This window comes from Zalophus californianus, chromosome 11 (assembly GCF_009762305.2).
Source record: "Zalophus californianus isolate mZalCal1 chromosome 11, mZalCal1.pri.v2, whole genome shotgun sequence".
NCBI lineage: Eukaryota > Metazoa > Chordata > Mammalia > Carnivora > Otariidae > Zalophus > Zalophus californianus.
The window spans coordinates 1,287-19,461 of NC_045605.1; the positions used below are offsets into that span (position 1 = coordinate 1,287).

At 55.5% G+C, this 18,175-nt stretch overlaps 1 protein-coding gene across 1 annotated transcript in view; it reads right to left on the reverse strand.

Annotated features, from left to right (window-relative positions):
* Positions 1-954: 954 nt before the first annotated feature.
* LOC118356074 overlaps positions 955-18,175 on the reverse strand; it is a gene marked incomplete at its 3' end in the record, with an annotated part of 52,798 nt that continues 35,577 nt past the window's right edge. Inside the window, exons 3-6 of the mRNA XM_035722809.1 lie at positions 5,238-5,354; positions 4,773-4,837; positions 3,325-3,416; positions 955-1,099 (exon numbers count right to left, since the gene is read on the reverse strand). Coding sequence (XP_035578702.1) covers positions 955-1,099; positions 3,325-3,416; positions 4,773-4,837; positions 5,238-5,354 — 419 coding nt within the window. The remainder of the gene's footprint in view (positions 1,100-3,324; positions 3,417-4,772; positions 4,838-5,237; positions 5,355-18,175) is intronic.

Consider the following 18,175-nt stretch of genomic DNA (forward strand, 5'->3'; position numbering starts at 1 on the left):
ACTCGAGGGCCTCAGATAGGTGAAACCATACAGTTATTTTTCCTTTTGTCACTGGTTTATTTCACTTGGCATAATGACTTCACGATTCATTCATATTGAAGCATGGGCCAGAACTGCCTCTCTTGTTAAGGCTGAATGATAGTCCCTTGTATGTTCATGTCACATTTTGTGTACCAATCACTTGTTGGTGGGCACTTTGGTTGCTTTTACCTCCTGGCCATTGTGAATAATGCTGCTATGAACATATGTGTACAAATATTTATTCAAGTCCCTGTCTTCAATTCTGGCATACGCCCAGAAGTGGAGTTGCTGGATTACACTGCCATTCTATTTTCAGTTTACTGAGGAGCTACCAGACTGTCTTCCACAGCTGCTGCACCTCGTCACATTCTCACTGGCGTGAACCAGCGCCTGTTTCTCCAGCACCCCAGCGAATGGCAGGTGCGGCTTTCTTTCTCTTTTTCCCTCATGCCTGTGCTTACTCATCAGTCATGTTGGCTCTGTCTTTAAAGTGCAGCTCAACCCCCTTCATCCCCACCCTTCTCTAGGCACTGTCACCTCCAACCATCTCCTGACCACTCTTCAGCCTCTCCTGACCAGAGGCCAGAGCAAGGTTTTAAAGTATCAACCAGATTGTGTCATGCCCCTGCTCAAAGTTTCCCAGAGGTGTCTGCTGACTTGGACCTAGTCCACTTACCGCCCCAACAACCAGTTTCCTGAGGCTCATCTGCCCCAGGCACACCAGCTGGAGTGCTGCTTCTTTGTAACTCATCACCATGGCAGAGGCTAAAGACTAAAGGACAGTTGTCCCGTGGAAACTTAAAACCCTTTCTGAGAAGGAAAAATCCGCTTGTAATGTGACATGAATCAGTATCAGGGATCAGTGAGAGATGGAAGGGGGGCCTGGGATGGATTGAGACAGGTGGACACATGGGCACAGTGACCAGGACTTACCAGAAAGGAGCAAAGGAAGATGAAGGAGACGAAGTAGAAGTAGGCAAAGTCGCTCCCACACTCACTGGCATTGGTGTGCTCATCACAGGCCTGGTTGTTGAGACAAGACAGCATGATCTCATGCCAGGCCTCCCCAGTGGCACCCCTGAGAAGAAGGGCAGAGCCATGAGACCCACAAAGGAAGGCCCAGGCCAGCCTGAGAAGAAATCTCAGAAGAGCTGGCTCAAGTGCATACCCTCCCTGGGCTCCCTCCCACAGAGAACCCACTCATATGTAAGGTCTAGGTAAGAGATGCCTGCTTCTTAAAAAGAATCCTCTGGCATTAGGTTTTCAAACTGATCATTAACTCGGAAAGAACTAGTTACTGACAACAAGACACTGCACCAAAAGTCAGCACTATGGTGAGCGCCCCTTCATGGACCTCTGGCATCTCGAAGCCAACACAGCCCTTCCTGGCCTCCCTCACCCGGCATGTGCCATCCCAGCCTTCCCTGATTCAAGAAATGGGGGCTCCATCCCATTTCTTAGGCCAAGTATACTGCAGGCATCCCTGCCTCCATTCCTTCTCACCAGCTTCATCAGCTCATCTACCTTCAAAAACCAGCTAGACTCTTACCACTTCTCAGCACCCTGGGCTAAGCAACAACCACCTCCCCTGAGCTGCTGCAATAGCTTCCTCATGGATCTTCCTGCTCTGCCCCACCCAACGGCCAATTGGGTCCACTACACACAGGTGAGATCAGGTCACTTTTCCTCTCAATGACCCCTCACTTACTGCAAAAGCCAACATTCACACAACTGCCCACAGCTCTGTGAAACTCGCAGCCTGCTCTTTCCCCGTGGTCTCTGCTCAGTCCACTCCAGCCACACCAGCATCTGCTGTTTCCTGAACACAGCAAGAACAGCCCCACCAGCCTGAGTGGCCACCCTGGAGGACCTTTCTTCATGGACTTTTGTCCCTGGGTGTGTGGCCAGCATGAGGGCCAGATGTGCACTAGACTAGCAGGCAGACCAGAGGCCTGGGCCCCCCCCCGACACTGGGTGTGCCTGCATGGCCAGCTCTCGGCACAAGTGGAGCCCACTTCCCATTAACAATGGCTAGGAGTAGGGGGCTTTTCCTGCAGGGCAGCTGTCCAATGCCAGGCCTGACTGATACTGGTGCTCACATGTGACACAGAGACCAGGGAGGAAAAGAGATCTTTGAGAACAAAGACTTAAAACTGAGGCTGGTTTCATAGGCCTGCCTCAACTCTTGCAGCACGAGGCAGGACATTAATTAATGAAGAGATGAAATGAACATAATAGCTAAAGTCCAGAGAAATGATGTCATTTGGAGAAAGTGTAAGCCTAAGGATACTTGTCCATCTGATTAAAAAAACAAGAGTCAGACAACTCTCTCCAGGCAGCTTAGCTAAGCAGATCGGTCTGATCTCCCTCCATAAAAAGAAGAACCTCCACGGGCCCTGGAATGCATCTGCCTGGGATTAACCGTGCTGGGCATCTCCCAGCACAGGCCTTACAGCATCCTGGTGCATCTGCATGAACAAACACGCGTGTGGGCACCTCAAGAAGGGTTTTATGTCAGCACCCCTCCTCCACAAGTCCCTGCGAAGAGCTCCTTTCTTCCCTCCTAGGGTCATGTAGTGGGCTTGCCTTAACGAAGGGGACACGGAGGCAGTGAGACACATTCACCCCCTCCCCACAGCCCCCAAACCAGGATGGGCCACAGAGAGTGTGTCACGTCTCGGAACAAAAGCTGACATGCAGCCCTGTCGAGCACACAGGGAGGCGCCTGAGCCAGAAAAAAGCTACTCTGCCTGCCTTGGAGCCTGGAGCCTAGGGGATTGCAGTCCTGTGAGCCATGGGGCAGGTGGAGGCACTCACTCTGGCCAGTTGAGCTCCTTGGGTCCCTAAGTAGCACATTCTGTGTCCCCCTGCCCTGCCCCCGCCCCTGCCCCTGCCCCCGATCCCACAGACCCTGCAGTCAACAAGGCGAGCAGATGCAAAGCCTATGGCCAGCACACCGAAAAAGGCCCTGCTGGACACCTTCTGTCCTCCCAGACCCTTGGCTGCAGCTTCACCAGAGGCCTTCTGGCCACCCCCAGGGATCTGAGCTGAGGTGGTCAAGGCCAGCCTCACCTGGGGCTCTCAGGTTGACCTCCCTCATGGACTTCCCTTCCATCTGTCCCGAGGCCCAGGAACCCTTAGGGAAGGAAGGAGGAAGAGGGGAGAAGAAGCTGGGAAGGCCCACTGAGGGGAAGCCAGCACAAGCTGGGGGTCGGAGGGGGGTGGCCCTCTGGGTCGGCACATGCCCTGTCCCTCCTGAACGGAGGAGCCTCTGAGCCTGCGCTGACTCCCCAAACAACACACCTGAACAGCAGCATCAAGGCTTGCAAAAACGTCCTGAAGGTATTGCGCCGGTTGATGCTGGTGTCATCATCCAGGGCAATATTTCCAAAAACCTGAAATGAGAAAGAACGCTGCAGGCTGGTCCTGTTGGGTCCTCAGGAGCTGTGGCCAGGCAGAAGAGGATGTCTGCACGTGAGGACCCACAAGGCACAGGACGCTGCCCTTAGCCACCACCACTGCGGCAGGGGCTGGAGGGGTCAGCACTTCCAGCCAAACATGTCACTGCCCGCCCCCCTGCCCAGTTCCGCATGTCTACACCTGCAAATCCGCATGCCGAGTAAAAATGCCACCCGGAGCTAAGTTTACATGGGCTGCGCTATATATAAGACAGGAAGCATTTGAAATTTCACCTTGTCATCAATGACTCCGAAGCAATAATTTTATTGGTAATAGCTATGAGGTCAACTTGAAAGTTTCTTTCTAAATTTCTGTGCAAATATCACAATGGGCTTTTTATCCATTTTAATTGATTTATTTTTAGGGTTAGGAATGCAAACAAGTCAGTAACTGTACTTGGCTTAAAATCTGGAATCTGGCTGAAAAATCTATGAACTATCACATATTCACCAAAAACAAAGATCAGTGACCCTTCTGGTCTTATAAATTCCCAAACCAAAGCAGGCACAAATATATATATATTTTAAATAGGATCAGATCTCAGCAAATTTTAAAGGAAGAGAACCTTTTCAATCCCTGAAGTAGAGTTTAAAAATCACTTCTCAGCTAACCTTTAAGACAATGGCTTCTCCCACCATAATTTAACATTTGGATCTATCTCCCATCCTACTGTTGAAAAGTGGCCAGATGCCAAAGATTTAAAACTGGAACACTGCTTTCTTTTAAATGTTTTTCTAAGTAGCTGACAAAGGGTTCTTTGGCAAAATAAAGGCAATCTAACTTATCCAAGCTGAACTTGACAGGACAGTGATCTGCTGTGATCCTGTTGACTTTTTTCTTCTGTAATATATAACTTCCTGTAAAGGATCAGGTCAACACTCTGGACTAACAGAATGACCAGCTGGTGCTTTGCAGGCCACTCAGAACTAGGCAGATGTGCTCAAAAGCTCCACCACCATGGGGGCCCGGCACCCAATCAAACATGCCCATCAACACCCTAACAGCCCAATGGGGTTCCACTCAGGAGCACAGCAGAGCATTTTCCCACAGACGGTGGAGCTACGCCTCACTAGTGGACTCTGGGTGACAGGCCCAAACCCGTGGTGCCCAGCCTCCGTGTCCTTATCGGTAGAACAGCCTTTCTGAGAATTAAGTTCATAAAGTGCTTCAAACACAGAAATGTTCCCCAAGTGCCAATCTGTCACTGATGCTATTTGATGACCATGATCAGTGCCCTTCTGCCCCAGGGCACAGGGGCCCCTTCTGCTCCCTGACCCATCAGGCGCACCCACCTGCATGCCATGATGGCGCAGATGAAGAACAGCATGGCGATGAGCAGACACACATAGGGCAGGGCCTGTGGAGACATACAGAGGACAGGGCACCTCCAGGGAGGGCTGCCCAGCTACCTTGCTCGGGCCTCATCTGCAGAGTGGACGGTGGCCGGGTCTCTGGGGCCACCCAGACCCCAGTGACCGCAAGTCCACCCCCACTGACCATGAAGCCCCTCCACCAAGAGACCGCCTCAGTTCCTTCGTCTATAATCAGTCATAGAACCCACCTCAGAGTCAGTGAGCATTACCAAGATGCTCTCTGGATCACTTAAAATGTCTTTGTAAACTACAATAGGATAACGGGTGCCAACAAGGAGCCTCCACGAGGAGGGGCTGCTCTGGTGGCGAGGAGGAGGTGGTGGCCACAGCACTGTGCATCGCACAGGGGAGGGTCAGGGCACGAGGGCCGTGCCTGGGCTTCACCTTGAAGGACTGGACGAAGGTCCACAGCAGGATGCGGATGGTGTAGCCTCGGCGCAGCAGCTTGATGAGCCGGGCAGCACGGAAGAGGCGGAGAAAGCTGAGGTTGATGAAATTGTTCTGTAGGGAAGAGAGGCTGTTCTCTAACCTGCGGAGACCAGCCTCCTGCAACTGCAGGTGCTGCTCCCCACCCACCTCTCCCTGGCGTGCTGTGGTCCTGAAGAAAAGTGCATACAAAGAGAGATTGAACAAAACGTCACTGCTCTATGGTATAAGCAGCAATCGGCCACCAGAAAACCTTCCAAAAGTAAAGCTTGTCATTGCAAATCACTTCTCATGCAGCAAATCAAAGAAACCCCTCTGCTTTAGGCTCCCCTGCACCCAACAGGGAGGGAGAGAGAGAAAAATTCTCAGAAGCAGCTCCTTGCTGCCAGGTGGAGCCAGGAGACCAACTGTGGATGGGCCTCTAACACTGACCGCCTCTGGCAAGACACAGCCAAGCCGTCCAAGTGCCGGGCAAGGCTGCTTCTTCACCGAGAGCCTCTGAAGGGCCCTTCACTTCTCCATATGGCTAGCAAAGCCCCTGCTGCCTGGGACCTGGCAGAGGGGCAAACATCTCTTCTGGGGCTGCTCCTGGTGCCTGCAGATAAGTCACCATAGGAAGGGTAAGTGTTGGCGACCCTGAGGCCCACACCACGGAAGCCACTTATGAAATTCGCAAATGGTCTCAACTCCAGAGATCCCAGGGTATCTAGCACTGCTCCCTCATCCAAGAGGTTCAAAATCAAGCACAAAAAGAAGCAATAAACTCTGGACTCCACAGATTACCTGGGAGGGAGGCTTACCCTGGTCCAGGGGCGCCTTGAGTTATTGGCACATCCCTTTCAGGGAGCACGGCTCTGGACGGTGTCCACGACGTGGGGGTGCTTGTGGCCCTGGGCAGTCTCCCACCCTCTGTCTGCTTGGAGACCAGGTGCCCGCACGCAGCCTGACAGCAGCTTCCTGCCACTTTGGTGTTTTAACATATGCAAGCAGCTCAGGCCTAGACACATCATATCGCCAGATTCAGTGGTCAGATGAAGAGAAAAGAACACGACGTGTTGAATGAGAGCAGCAGTAGGAGAGCACGTGCAGGAGGCATGGGGAGCCTGGGGAGAGCTGGCCGCCCTCCCTCCAGGGCTGCCCATCTGCTCTAGGCTGGGCTGAGGCCTTTGGTGGAGAGGGAGGTCTCACTCTTACTTCTAAGGACAGTGGCCCCAACCCAGCCCTTGTCTGCCTCTTCAGTTCCCACCGGGGTGGCTGGAGACTACACTGTCTCTGCTGGAGGGCTAGATGTCGGAGCCATGGGGTGGGAGGTCTGGTAGTCACAAGGAGGTGCTGACTGTGGTCCAGAGCAGCAAGAAGGCAGGAGTGGACCTTGAGGTGTGACCCTGGAGGGCACACAGTTTGCCTAGAGCTCCCTCACCTGCTTGTGCTGGGGAAAGAGAATCTCAGTGGTACAGGATGGCCAAGAGACATCCACCCCTGCCCTGTGGGCCCCAGGTTCTCAAATGAGCCAGTCACTTTGGGAGGATGGGCACAGAGATGGAAAGGAGACTTTGTCTACAGTGCTGGGAAATCCTTTGTACAAGACAATAAAGCAGAGGAATGGGAGGGAGCTTCCAAGGGCCCGGCCTCTAAAGCACCTGCTCACTTGGGTCTGGAGGGGCCAAGACTGTGATAACACAGTTATCATTTGCCCAGCCCAAAGCGCTCTGCTCAGGCCACTGGCACAGACGAGAAGATTTCCTGGAGATATTGGGGAAAATCTAGGGTCTGGGTGAGAAAGAAGGGATGGAAGACAAGGCAGGGGAAGGCACTGTTCATCCACATGGTGCATGAACGCAAAGCTCAACAAGTCACCTGCTGCGTTTTGTTGAGACTCAAGTTCTCACCCCTCCTCCCAGATGTCTTTTCTCGGGGCTCCAGTGGGCATTCGGGAGAGGGGTGGGGGTGGCAACAGACAGACAGCCCTAGAGAGCCATGAGGACAGATGGCGACAGCAGCCACAGATACTCTGAGCATGGCGTGGCGGGCAGAGCACTCCGTGGCTGTGCCCAGGGCGGGAGCTGCCAGGCAACGCCATGTGAGCGCATGCAGGAGAGCAGGGGGCAGCAAGCACACGGCAGCCTCCCACGGCTATGCATAGTCGCCTCTGGCCTCGGCCAACCCCTCGGAGATGGACATAGCTTGCCCCATCCTCCCAGAGTCCGTGGTTTCTGTAACACCAGAGAGCACCTACTACTTCCCCTACTACTTCAAAGCCAGGCCCTTCCTTATTGCCATCTGCCTCTGCATCAGGACAGGTCTAGAGCACCCCAAAGATGCATCATCGCACCTCTCAATGTGGTAGCTGATTCACCTTGAGGGTACACTGGTCCCTGGCTCCTTTGAGCCCCTTGCTTCCTCATCCACAAGATGGAGACATTAGGACATTGTGCCCAGACGGTGAGGAGTCCGAGATTTAAGGGATTTAAAGGTACGTCGGGCATTGTGAAACATGGCCCCCACAAAGGGGATCAACAGGCCTCAGACCCGAACCGGGTCTGAGATACTGTATGTACCCTAACCCGTACCCTAACCTGTACCCTAACCCTACCCCTAACCCCTAACCCGTACCCTAACCCTAACCCCTAACCCATACCCTAACCCTAACCCTAACCCTGGCCCTACCCTGGGCCCTAACCCTAACCTTAACCCTAGGCCCTACACCCTAACCCCTACGCTCTAGCCGCTACGCTCTAACCACTAGGCCCTAACCCCGACCCTAGGTTGGCTCCAGAGTGCTTTGTTCCCTAGGGCTCGCTCCAGAGCAATACCAGAGGACTCACCTTCCACCCAGAAAGAAAGCCCACCGTTTGGAACTCCGGAAAGGATTCACAGCAGGAGAACGCGGCATGCCCATCCCAGCAAACTCACACTTTCAGCGGTCCCCTGGCCGAAAAGAAGAGCAAGACACTCACGCTGACCCACACCCTTGACCCCCACCGCCGGGAACCTCGACGCAGCGCTGGCACATCAGGCCTCCCGTGTCCCTATGTCCTAACACTCAGCCTAGGTTGGCTTCTGAGGGGTCAGTCCCCAGAACCTGGCTACAAAGCCCCAAGATTCAGGACACCTGAGCAGTATCGAGGGACTCAGGCTGCCACCCACAAAGTAAACGCACCATTTGCTCTCCTGAAAGCAATCAGAGCAGGAGGACTCTGAATGCCCATCCCAAGGAATGCACAAATTTTGCGCCCTCTAGCGGCAAACCCTGAGCCTGACATTCAACCTCACCCAGGACCTCAAGACAAACGTCCAGGGAAGCAGGCCACAGTGCTGGTACATCGGGCCTGCCGTGCCCCTAGGCCCTAATCCTATCCCTCGCTGGCTTCTGAGGGCTCTGGCCCCAGAGGCCTGGCTCTAAAGCCACAGGGATTGGGGGCACCTGAGCAATACCAGAAGATTCAGCCTGTCTCCCAGAAGCAAACCGCACCATTGGGAACCTGCGGCAAAGGTTTCCGAGTAGAACTCTGCGTGCCCATCCCAGCAAAATGCCACTTTCAATGGCCCCCTGCCCGCAAACCCTGAGCTTCACTCTCACCCTGACCCACGCCCCCCACTCAGATCCCCCGTCCCCCAAGCTTGCCCCAGCGTGGGCAGATGAAGGCTGAAATGACCCTAGGCCGTAAGCCTATCCCTAGGTTGGCTTCTTAGCTTCTGTCCCCAGAAGCCTGGCTCCAAAGCCCCAGGGATGGCAATAACTGAGCAACACCAGAAGACTCAGCTTCCCAAAAAGAATTCAAAAACACTACTTGCAACTCCAGAGAGCTTTCAGAATACAACTCTGAATGCCCATCCCAGCCAATTCACAAATTTGGCGCCCTCTGGCAGCCGACCCTGAGCCTGACACTCAACCTAACCCACGGCCTCAACTCAGACCCCGGGAAGGTCATCACAGCGCCAGCACATCAGGCCTGTCATGCCCCTAAGCCAAAGCTGGCTTCTGAGCGCTCTGTCCCCAGAGCCTGGCTCCAAAGCCGCAGGGATGGCAATAACTGAGCAACACCAGAAGACTCAGCTTCCCAAAAAGAATTCAAACACACTACTTGCAACTCTGGAGAGCGTTCAGAATACAACTCTGAATGCCCATCCCAGCCAATTCACAAATTTGGCGCCCTCTGGCGGCCAACCCTGAGCCTGACACTCAACCTAACCCACGGCCTCAACTCAGACCCCGGGAAGGTCATCACAGCGTCAGCACATCAAGCCTGTCTTGCCCCTAAGCCCTAAGCCTAACCCAAAGCTGGCTTCTGAGTGCTCTGTCCCGAGAGCCTGGCTCCAAAGCCCCAGGGATTTGGGACACCTGACCAGTACCAGAGGACTCTGCCTGCCACTAAAAAGGAAAATGTGCCATTGGGAACGCCAGGAAGCATTCAGAGCAGGAGAATTGTGCCGGTCCATCCCAACAAACCCCAAGTTCAATGTGCCCAGGGGGCAATCCCTGAGCCTGACACTCCCCCCTGACCCACGGCCTCAACTCAGGCCGTGGGAAGCTCATCACAGCACCAGCACATCAGGCCTGTCATGCCCACAAGCCCTAAGCCTAACCCTAAGTTGGTTTCGAGCAGTCTGTCTCCAGGGCCTGGCTCCAAAACCCCAAGGATTCGGGACACCAGAGCAGTATCAAGGGACTCAGGCTGCCACCCGGAAGGAAACCGCACCACTGGCAACTCTGGAAAGCATTCAGAGGAGAACTTGAATGTCCATCCCAAAGAATCTACACTTTCTGCGCCCCCTGGCAGCAAACCATGAGCCTGACACTCAACCTGACCCCAGCCCTCAAGAAAAAACGCCCATCCCAAGCTCGCCACATACCCGCAGACCAGGAGTGCCGTGCACCTGGGCCCTAACCCTAACCCTCGCTTGGCTTCGGAGAGCTCTTTCCCTAGGACCCTGGCTCCATGCCCCAGGGATTTGGGCCGCCTGAGCAATACCAGAGGACTCAGCCTGACACCACAAAGCAAAATGCGCCATTTGGCACTTTTGAAAGCACTGGGAGCAGGAGAACTCTACCTGCCGTACCCCTAGGCCCTAACCCCAACCCTAGGTTGGCTGCTGAGTGCTTTGTTCCCTAGGACTCGCTCCAGAGCAAGACCAGAGGACTCGGCTTGCCACCCAGAGAGAAACCCCACCGTTTGGAACTCCGGAAAGGATTCACAGCAGAAGAACGCAGCATGCCCATCCCAGCGCACCCACCCTTTCAGTGGTCCCGCGGCTGAAAGGAAGAGCAAGACACTCACGCTGACCCACGCCTTCAACCCTCACCCCCAGGAACCTCGACGCAGCGCTGGCAGGTCAGGTCTCCCGTGCCCCTATGTCCTAACCCTCACCCTCGTTTGGCTTGTGAGGGGTCAGTCCCCAGAGCCTGGCTCCAAAGCCCCCCAGATTCGGGACACCGGAGCAATATCGAGCAACTCAGGCTGCCACCCAGAAGGAAAATGCGCCATTTGGTACTCGGGAAAGCATTCAGAGCAGAAGAACTCTGAATGCCCATCCCAAGGAACACACAAATTTTGCACCCTCTAGCGGCAAACCCTGAGCCTGACACTCAACCTAACCCACGCCCTCAAAACAAACCCCGGGGAAGCAGGCCACAGTGCTGGCACGTGGGCCTTCCCAGCCCCTAAGCCCTAACCCTATACCTCGCTGGCTTCTGAGGCCTCGGGCCCCAGAGGCCTGGCTCTAAAGCCACAGGGATCAGGGGCACCTGAGCAATACCGGAGGATTCAGCCTGTCTCCCAGGAGGAAACCACACCATGGGGAACTCGGGGCAAAGCTTTCCGAGTAGGAGAACTCTGGGTGCACATCCCGGTGAAATGCCACATTCAACGGCCCCCTGCCCGCCAACCCTGAGCCTGACACTCACCCTGACCCACACCCCCCACTCAGACCCCCCCCCCCCCCAAAGCTTGCCCCAGCGTGGGCAGATCAGGGCTGAAACGACCCTAGGCCATAAGCCTATCCCTAGGTTGGCTTCTCAGCTTCTGTCCCCAGAAGCCTGGCTCCAAAGCCCCAGGGATGGCAATAACTGAGCAACACCAGAGGACTCGGCTTGCCAAAAAGAATCAAACACACTACTTGCAACTGCAGAGAGGGTTCAGAACACAACTCTGAATGCCCATCCGAGCCAACACACAAATTTGGCGCCCTCTGGCAGCCCACCCTGAGCCTGACACAACCTGACCCACGCCCTCAAGACACACCCCCCAGAGCAGGTTCCAGTGCTTACACGTCAGCCCTGCTGTGCCCCTAGGCCCTAACCGTCACCCTAGAGGCCTCTGAGGGTCTGTCCCCAGGGGCTTGACTCCAAAGCCCTAGGGATTTGGGACACCTGACCATTACCAGAGGACTCAGCCTGCCACTAAAACGGAAAACATGCCATTGGGAACTCCAGTAAGCATTCAGAACAGGAGATCTGGGCTGGTCCATCCCAACGAAACCCAAGTTCAATGTGCCCACGCCGCAATCCCTGAGCCTGACACTCCCCCCGACCGACAGCCTCAACCCAGATCCCGGGAAGCTCATCGCAGCGCCGACACATCAGGCCTGTCATGCCCCTCAGCCCTAAGCCTAACCCTAGGTTGGCTTCTGAGCGGTCTGTCTCCAGGGCCTGGCTCCAAAGCACAAAGGATTCGGGACACCCGAGCAGTATCAAGGGACTCAGGCTGCCACCCAGAAGGAAACCGCACCACTGGCAACTCCGGAAAGTATTCAGAGCAGGAGAACTCTGAATGCCCATCCCAGCAAAACTACACTTTCTGTGCCCCCTCGCGGCAAACCCTGAGCCTGACACTCAACCTGACCCCCACCTCCAAGACTAACTGCCCATCCCAAGCCCACCAGAGTTCCCACAGACCAGGAGTGCCGTGCACCTGGGCCTTAACCCTAACCCTCGCTTGGCTTCAGAGAGGTCTCTCCCTAGGTCCCTGGCTCCATGCCCCACAGATTTGGGCCACCTGAGCAATACCAGAGGACTCAGCCTGACACCACAAGTCAAAATGCACCATTTGGCACTTCTGAAAGCACTGAGAGCAGGAGAACTCTGCCTGCCGTGCCCTAGGCCCCAACCCCAACCTTAGGTTGGCTCCTGAGTGCTTTGTTCCCTAGGGCTCGCTCCAGAGCAAGACCAGAGGACTCAGCTTGCCACCCAGAGAGAAACCCCGCCATTTGTAACTCGGGAAAGGATTCACAGCAGGAGAACGCTGCATGCCCATCCCAGCGCACCCACCCTTTCAGCGGTCCCCCGGCCGAAAAGAAGAGCAAGACACTCACACTGACGCAAGACACTCATGCTGACCCACGCCCTTGACCCCCACCCCCAGGAACCTCGACGCAGCGCTGGCAATCAGGCCTCTGGTGTCCCCATGTCCTATCCCTCACCCTAGGTTGGCTTCTGAGGGGTCAGTCCCCAGAACCTGGCTCCAAACCCCACAGATTTGGGACACCCGGGCAATATCGAGGGACTCTGGCTGCCACCAAGAAGGAAAACGCGCCATTTGGAACTCAGGAAAGCATTCAGAGCAGGAGGGCTCTGAATGCCCATCCCAGGGAACGCACAAATTTTGCGCCCTCTAGCGGCCAACACTGAGCCTGACACTCAGCCTGACCCACGGCCTCAACTCAGACCCAGGGAAGCACCTGTCATGCCCCTAAGCCGTAAGCCTAACCCTAGGTTGGCTTCTGAGCGCTCTGTCCCCAGAGCCTGGCTCCAAAGCCCCAGGGATCTGGGACACCTGACCAGTACCAGAGGATTCTGCTGGCCACTAAAAAGGAAAACGTGCCATTGGGAACTCCAGGAGGAATTCAGAGCAGGAGAACTGTGCCAGTCCATCCCAACGAACCCCAAGTTCAATGTGCCCAGTCCGCAATCCCTGAGCCTGATGCTCCCCCAACCCACGGCCTCAACTCAGACCTCAGGAAGTTCATCACAGCGCCGGCACATCAGGCGTGTCATGGCCCTAAGCCCAAAGACTAACCTTAGGTTGGCTTCTGAGTGGTCTGTCCCCAGAGCCTGGCTCCAAAGCCCCAAGGATTCGGGACACCCAAGCAGTATCAAGGGACTCAGGCTGCCACCCAGAAGGAAACCCCGCCACTGGGACTCTGGAAAGCATTCAGAGCAGAACTCTGAATGCCCATCCCAGTGAAACTACACTTTCTGCTCCCCCTTGCGGCAAACCCTGAGCCTGACACTCAACCTGACCCCCACCCTCAAGACATACAGCCCATCCCAAGCTCGCCACAGTTCCCGCAGACCAGGAGTGCCGTGCACCTGGGCCCTAAACCTAACCCTCACTTGGCTTTGGAGAGCTCTCTCCCTAGGTCCCTGGCTCCATGCCCCAGGGATTTGGGCCACCTGAGCAATACCAGAGGATTCAGCCTGACACCACAAAGCAAAATGCGCCATTTGGCACTTCCGAAAGCACTGGGAGCAGGAGAACTCTGCCTGCCGTGCCCCTGGGCCCTAACCCCAAGCCTAGACTGGCTCCTGAGTGCTTTGTTCCTGGAGGTCTTGCCCCAGAGTCCCAAAGGCAAGGGACACCTGAGCAATACCAGAGGACTGAGCTTGCCACCCAGTGAGTAACCCCACCGTTTGGAACTCCGGAAAGGATTCACAGCAGGAGAATGCTGCATGCCCATCCCAGCGCACCCACCCTTTCAGCGGTCCCCGCGGCCGAAAAGAAGAGCAAGACACTCACGGTGACCCACGCCTTCAACCTTCACCCCCGGGAACCTCGACGCAGTGCAGGGAGGTCAGGACTCCCGTGCCCCTATATCCTAACCCTCACCCTCGGCTGGCTTCTGAGGGGTAAGTTGCCAGAGCCTGGTTCCAAAGCCGCACAGGTTCGGGACACCGGAGCAATATCGAGCGACTCAGGCTGCCACCCAAAAGGAAAATGCGGCATTTGGAACTCCGGAAAGCATTCAGAGCAGGAGAACTCTGAATGCCCATCCTAAGGAATGCACAAATTTTGCACCCTATGGCGGCAAACCCCGACCCTGACACACAACCTGACCCACGCCCTCAAGACAAACCCCCGATGCTGCCATGTCCGGCCTGCCGGGCCCCTAGGCCCTAACCCTATCCCTCGCGGGCTTCTGAGGGCTCTGGCCCCAGAGGCCTGGCTCTAAAGCCACAGGGATCAGGGGCACCTGAGCAATACCAGAGGATTCAGCCTGTCTCCCAGAAAGGAACCGCACCATTGGGAACTCGGGGCAAAGCTTTCCGAGTAGGAGAACTCTGCGTGCCCATCCCAGCGAAATGCCACTTTCAACGGCCCCTGCCCGCAAACCCTGAGCTTCACACTCACCCTAATCCCACGCCCCCGACTCAGATCGCCCGCCCCCTGAAGCTTGCCCCAGCGTGGATAGATCAGGGATGAAATGACCCTAGGCCGTAAGTCTATCCCTAGGTAGGCTTCTGAGTTTCTGTCCCCAGAAGCCTGGCTCCAAAGCCCCCGGAATGCCAATACCTGAGCGACACCGGAGGACTCAGCTTGCCGAAAAAAATTCAAACACACTACTTGCAACTCCGGAGAGCATTCAGAACACCAGAACTCGGAATGCCCATCCCAGCCAACGCACAAATTTGGCGCCCTCTGGCGGCCGACCATGATCCTGACACTCACCCTGACCCACGCCCTCTAGACAAACCCCCACCAAGCAGGCTACAGTGCTTGCAGGTCAGGCCCGTGGTGCCCCCAGGTCCTAACCTTCACCCTACGGAGGCATCTGAGGGATCTGTCCGCGAAGGCTGGCTCCAGCAAGACCAGAAGACTCAGCCTGTCACCCAGAAGGAAAACACGCCATGTGGAACTCAGGCCAGCATTCAGAGAAGGAGTACACTGCATGCCCATCCCAGGGATGCCCCAGGTTCATCGGCCCCTTGGCCGCAATCCATGAGCCTGACACTCATCCTGAGGAACGCCCTAAAGTCAAAACACCCGTACCTTGCCACAGCGTCGGCACTTCGAGCCTGTCAGGCCCCCATGTCCTAACCGTGATCCTATGGAGACTTCTGAGGGGTCTGTCCCCAGAGGCCTGGCTAAGTTCCCAGGGATTCAGGACACCTGACCCGTACAAGTGGACTCAGCCTGCCACTACAACGGAAAACGTGCCATTGGGAACTCCGGAAACCATTCAGCGCAGAACTGTGCTGGTCCATCCCAACGAACCCCAAGTGCAATGTGCCCAGGCCACAATCCCTGAGCCTGACGCTTCCCTGACCCATGACCTCAACTCAGTCCCCGGGAAGCTCATCACAGCCCTGGCAGATCAGGCCTGTCATGGCCCTAAGCCCTAAGCCTAACCCTCACCCCCCACCCTCAAGACATACAGCCCATCCCAAGCTCGCCACAGTTCCCGCAGACCAGGAGTGCCGTGCACCTGGGCCCTGAGTGGTCTGTCCCCAGAACCTGGGTCCAAAGCCCCAAGGATTCAGGACACCTGAGCCATTTCAATGGAGTCAGGCTGCCACCCAGAAGAAAAATGCGCCATTTGGAACTATGGAAAGGATTCAGAGCAGGAGACCTCAGCATGCTCATCCCAGTCATAACCCACATTTATTGGCCCCCTGGCGGCAGACCCTGACCCTGCCACTCACCCTGAACAATGCCATCAACACAGACCTCTGGGAAGCTCTCCCCAGTGTGGACATGTACGGTTCGACCCTAGGCCCTATAAGCACAGGTTGGTTTCTTAGGGTGGTGTCCCCAGAGGCCTGGCTCCTAAGCACTATAGATGGGGACATCTGAGCAATACAAGAGGACACAGCCGGCCACCCTGAAGGAAACCACGCCAATTGGAACCCCAGAAAGCATTCGCAGCAGGAGATGTTTGCATGCCAATTCCAGCGAACCTCAACATTCAGAGGACACCCGGCCACCAACCCTGAGCTTGACACTCACCCTGATTCATGCCTTCAACTCAGACCCCAGCTCGCCACAGTGCTGGCACATCAACTGCCATGCCCCTACGGCCAACCCTAATCCTAGGTAGGCTTCTGCGGTTTCTTTCCCCAGAGACCTGGCTCCAAAGCCTCAGGGATTCGGGACAGCAGTCCAATACGAGAGGATTCAACCTGCCACCCAGATGGAAAACACACTATTTGGAACTCAAGAAAGCATTCAGAGTAGGAAAACTCTGCATGCCCATCCCAACGTACCCCTACTTTCAGTGGCTGCAAACCCTGACCTTAATCTCACTGTGACCCATGTGGTCAACTCATGCCCCTGGGAAGCATTCCACGGCACAAGCCGATTGGGCCTGCCACACCCGTAGGCCCTAACCCTTACTCAGGGTTTGCTTCTGTGGGCTCTGTCTCCAGAGGCCTGGCAATAAAGCCCCAGGGATTGATGACACATGGGAAATACCAAAGAACTCAGCCTGCCACCCAGAAAGAAACTGTGCCATTTGGAAACCTGGAAAGCATTCAGAGCAGGAGAACCCTACTTGCCCACCCCAGCCAAACCCCACATTCAGGGGTCCCCTGGCGGCATACCCCGAGCCTGACACTCACTCTGACGCATCCCCCAACTCAGAGCCCTGGGAAGCATGACACAGTGTTGGCAGATGTGGCTGAAATAACCCTAGGCCATTATCCTAACCCTAGGTTGGCTTCTGAGGGATCTGTCCCTAGAGGCCAGGCTCCAAAGTCCCAGGAAATGGGACACCTGAGCAATACCGGAGGACTCAGGCTGTCGCCCAGAAGGAAACCGCACCATTTGGAACTGTGGGAAGCGTTCAGAGCAGGAGTACACTGCATGCACATTAAAGCACACCTGCACTTTCATTGGCCCCCTTGCCGCAAACCATGAGCTTCACACTCACCCCGACACACGGCCTCAACTCACACCCCCGGGAAGCTAGCCATAGTGCCGTAGATTCAGCCTGCCAAGCCCCTAAGGCCCTACCATAACCTAGGTTTGCTTCTCAGGAGTCGGTCCTCAGAGGCCTGTTTCCAAAGCCCCAGGAATTGGGACCACCTGAGAAGTACCAGAAGACTCAGCCTACACCCAGAAGGAAACCTCACCGTTTGGACTCCAGAAAGTATTCAGGGCAAGAGAAACCTGCATGTCCACCCCATCCATCTCCCACATTCAGTGGTCGGGCCTAAAATCCTGGGCCTGGCACTCACCTTGACCCATGCCCACAACTCAGCTCCCTGGGAAGCTCACCACTGTGTTGGTAGATCAGGCCTGCCACGCACATAAGCCCTAACCTTAAACCTATTTTGGCTTGTGATGGGTCTGTCCCCAGAGGCCTTCCTCTAAACTCCAGGGATTGGGGACAACTGAGCAATACCAGAGGACTCAGACTGACACACAGAAGGAAACCTCGCCATTGGGAACTCCGGATGCCCATCCTAGCGAACCCCCACTTTCAGCGGCCCCCTGGCCAAAATCCCTGGCATGACATTCATCCTGATCCACGCCCTCAACTCAGTCCCCTGGAAAGCCTGCCACAGTGCTAGCAGATCGGGCCTGTCATGCCCGTAGTCCCGAACCCTAACCCTGGCTTGGGTTCTGATGGGTTTTTCCCCAGATTCCTGGCTACAAAGCTCCGGGCACTGGGGACACCTCAATAATAGGAGAGAACTCAGGCTGCCACCGAGAAGGATCCTGCGTCATTTGGAACTACGGAAAGGTCTCTGACCTGGAGAAATCTGCACGCCTATCCCGGCGAACCCCCACATTGCGCTGTACCTCAACAAGAACACTTCACAGTTCGATATGCATTTATGATAAAAACTCTAAACCATCTGGGTATAGAGGGAACACACCTCAAAATAACAAAGTCCATATATGAAAAACTCACAGCTGACATCATACCCAAGGGTGAAAAGCTGAAAACATTTCCAC